This window comes from Pundamilia nyererei, unplaced genomic scaffold, assembly GCF_000239375.1.
Source record: "Pundamilia nyererei isolate P.nyererei 1_Seehausen unplaced genomic scaffold, PunNye1.0 scaffold00036, whole genome shotgun sequence".
NCBI lineage: Eukaryota > Metazoa > Chordata > Actinopteri > Cichliformes > Cichlidae > Pundamilia > Pundamilia nyererei.
In genome coordinates, this window is record NW_005187437.1 from 1,330,936 (window position 1) to 1,334,036 (window position 3,101).

The 3,101-nt window shown below is 42.3% G+C and overlaps 1 protein-coding gene across 4 annotated transcripts in view; it reads right to left on the reverse strand.

The window, feature by feature from the left end:
• crtc1b (CREB regulated transcription coactivator 1b) overlaps positions 1-2,836 on the reverse strand; it is a 17,237-nt gene extending 14,401 nt beyond the window's left edge. For 3 of the 4 annotated variants that reach the window (XM_005730261.2, XM_013910141.1, XM_005730260.2), the window contains exons 1-3: positions 2,632-2,836; positions 869-985; positions 161-286 (exon numbers count right to left, since the gene is read on the reverse strand). In XM_005730261.2, the coding sequence (XP_005730318.1) occupies positions 161-286; positions 869-985; positions 2,632-2,757 (369 nt within the window). In that variant the 5' untranslated portion in view covers positions 2,758-2,836. The remainder of the gene's footprint in view (positions 1-160; positions 287-868; positions 986-2,631) is intronic. The other variant, XM_005730262.2, reaches the window with a different exon arrangement.
• Between the last annotated feature and the right edge of the window lie 265 nt (positions 2,837-3,101).

Genomic DNA, 3,101 nt, shown 5'->3' on the forward strand with positions numbered 1-3,101 from the left:
TAATGAAAGCTGATCAATTAAACAGCCAAAAGCTTAAATTTAAAGCAGTCTGCTACGCTGAAGTAGCTTGTCTCCAGACACAAATCAGAATTTTGACTTAAAAATCAGACCAAAACAATAACACATTCCTCATCACAGTGCGCTTGAAACGAAAGGATATCTGGCGTCCATGTTTGTCGACTGTTAGCGGCCGGCGGTGAGGCGAAGTGATGCGGTTCCGGTCACGGTAAACACGGTCCACCAGCCCGTGGTGCCTGGTTGTCCGACTGGTATCCAGCACTGAGTTCTGGAGGTGGACACATCAGGTGAATGAGGCCCCGCCCACAAAGAAAACAAAAACAAAAATTGCTTACACTATAAAACTGTGTCTTAGGATAATGTCTGAGGATAAATGGTGCACATGTGTTTGTTTCAAAATGAGTCAAGCCATGGGCCCCCCATACTGATGCTTGAGTTGGCAAATGTATTAAAAATGGAAAGCCATGACAAGCAATGGTCTATTTAAAATTTAGGAACCAAATTACGCATCAGGGTGAAAAAAACCCAAACAAAACAAAAAGAAACAAAAACAAAACAATAAAAACAGCTGTAGTGCACGTCTTCTCCTTCACTCTTGGACCCTGATAAAACCTGATGCTTTATGCAGCTTTGACGACGAGGTAATGTCTAAACACTTTACTGTCAGCACAGCCATAAATAAGCCTGCAGACTTTCTTTAATGGCTTTAGAGGAATTTTCTGGGTTCTTTCACCAACACCACAGACACCTGCAACCTTTGTATGTCCAATAGTATCACCAACAGCTGAGAAGGGCACACTGGTCTACAACAAACCATTGATTTACCAGCCGAGAGAGGCCAGGGGCTCACCTGAAAAGGCAGGTCAATGTTGCCATTTCCAATCTGATTGACATTGGGCAGTGAGCCTCCATAGTACTGTCCACGATTCTGCCCTAGTTGCAAATACTGGGTCTTCTGTAACTGCAACTGTGCAAAGTAAAATTGCATGAAAGCATGAGTGAATGACTGATCCAATACACAAAAAAGAGATGCTAAAAACAAATGGTGCATGCCAGACCACAGTGTGGGATATGAAAGACTGATGAATTCATTAACTGACAGATGAAACGTGATGAGCCAGGCAGATGTGGCGGTACCACGAATAATCAGGAGGCAGAGAACATATTTTAATAGCAAATAAAAAGAAAAGAAAAATCACATCAGCTGATGTGAATGACACCTGACTGACAGCTGGTGTAATTACAGTCACACTTTCCATGTAACACACCTGGCTACTACATTAACCACACAACAGTAGTCAAAACAAAAGTCATATATGTTATTAAAAAACAAAAACAACACTGTGATGGAAGGCCTCGAATATGAAATAAAATGCGTGAGGATAAATGATCAGAACTGATGCCATGGATGGATGTTTGGATGGCAACACAAAGAAATCAGGCAGAGACCATAAAACTGAGTAGTAAATTCAATTCCCCCCACCCCTCCCCCTTTGCAGTAAATAACAGTACAGCTCAGGTTTACACTGACGCAGCGTGGTAAGTGGGCATCATTTCCAGCAACTAGACCAACAATTAGCCCCAACGTTTCCTGGCAACAATATGGTTTATATCTTTTGAGACGAACAGCCCTGAAACAATTAGTTCATCATCAAAAATTGCGAGAAATCGCCAACAATGATGACAAATCATTCTGGAAGTTATTTTAAAACTTTAAAAAAAAATCCCATTTCAGCTCCATTTTACTGTTTTTTTTACATGATTATCATCTGCTATATCTCAACCAGAGCTTTTCATCCACAGTTATATTCACTTCTGTAAAATGACAACAACAACAAAAAAAGACAGACAGTAAAACGAACATCATCTCTCAGCGTTAGAAAAAACCCCACATTTTATTCATCACCAGTGGACTTGCAGCTTCAGTTAGAGCCAATTGAATTGGCATAATAAACAGCAGCCTAATGAAAACATCTGCTCCACTTGTAGTGGTTGAGGCAACCAGTGCTTTCATTGTAGTGAGAAAGCTGCCATTCACACTTTGCTAAAGATAGAGCGAGTAAAACGAGACATGTGGATCATTTAGTCAGAGCTGACTTTGCTCTCCTTAAGTGTATGCTATGAAAATAATGTTACGGGTAATGTGGGGGTTACCCTCTTTCCCCTTAATAAATAAGAAACACACACACACAGCTGGTTAACATCTGTTTGGCTAATCTCTCTGTCAACCAACATTGCTTCCCATTCCGTTTCTAAATCGCAGCTAACTTTTCCTAACGTGCTCTAATGCGGTCACTACCATGCCAGACGATTTGTCTATTAGCTAACGAAATGTCAGCAGCCACAGGCAGGGGAGAACAGGTGCACATTATCCACAGCTCCAGCAGGCGAGGCTAAGCTGGTTAGTGCTGCTGGAAGTCAAATAATGCTGGCTTGTTTTAACAGGCGCGGGGGAAACGTCGCTCCGCAGCATTGCACTGATGCAGCAAAGGACGCTAATATGAACTTTAGCTTACATAGCATCCCAACCTTTCCGATACATCTCCGCAGTGTTCGTTAGCTGCCAAACAGCGATGCAACGAGAGGTAAACAGCCCCTCTGTGGGGGTCTTACCCGCGCAGCTCTGGTGATGTTCAGGTCTTTCATCACTTCTTCAAACGCGGCGGTCTCTTCCGCCTGCTTCTGATTATGCAAAGCGATTTTTTCGCTAAATTTGCGAGGATTGTTAGAGGACGCCATCTTTCCCCTCTTCTTCTCAATGGAATGTTACGCTGCGCACCACTCCGGGCTCTCCCGGTCGTCATCACGCACAGTCAACGTGTCTGTTGATGTTTTTCTTTTTTGCTTCAGTTATTGCCAGAGTTTGCGGCAGGGTGAGTTGCAGATAAAATACACACTGCCACAAGGGAAATCGTGTGCCCCAGATGCATGCTATAAATAGTTAAGTAAATAAATAAGTTCACATAAAAGAGAACAGAATTTTCAAACAGAATAAAAACAGCGTGGAATGAAGCAGTAATGAATGCAATGGATACAACAGAAAAAAACAGCGCATGAACTATCCAGAATGGAAGGAAAGTCTA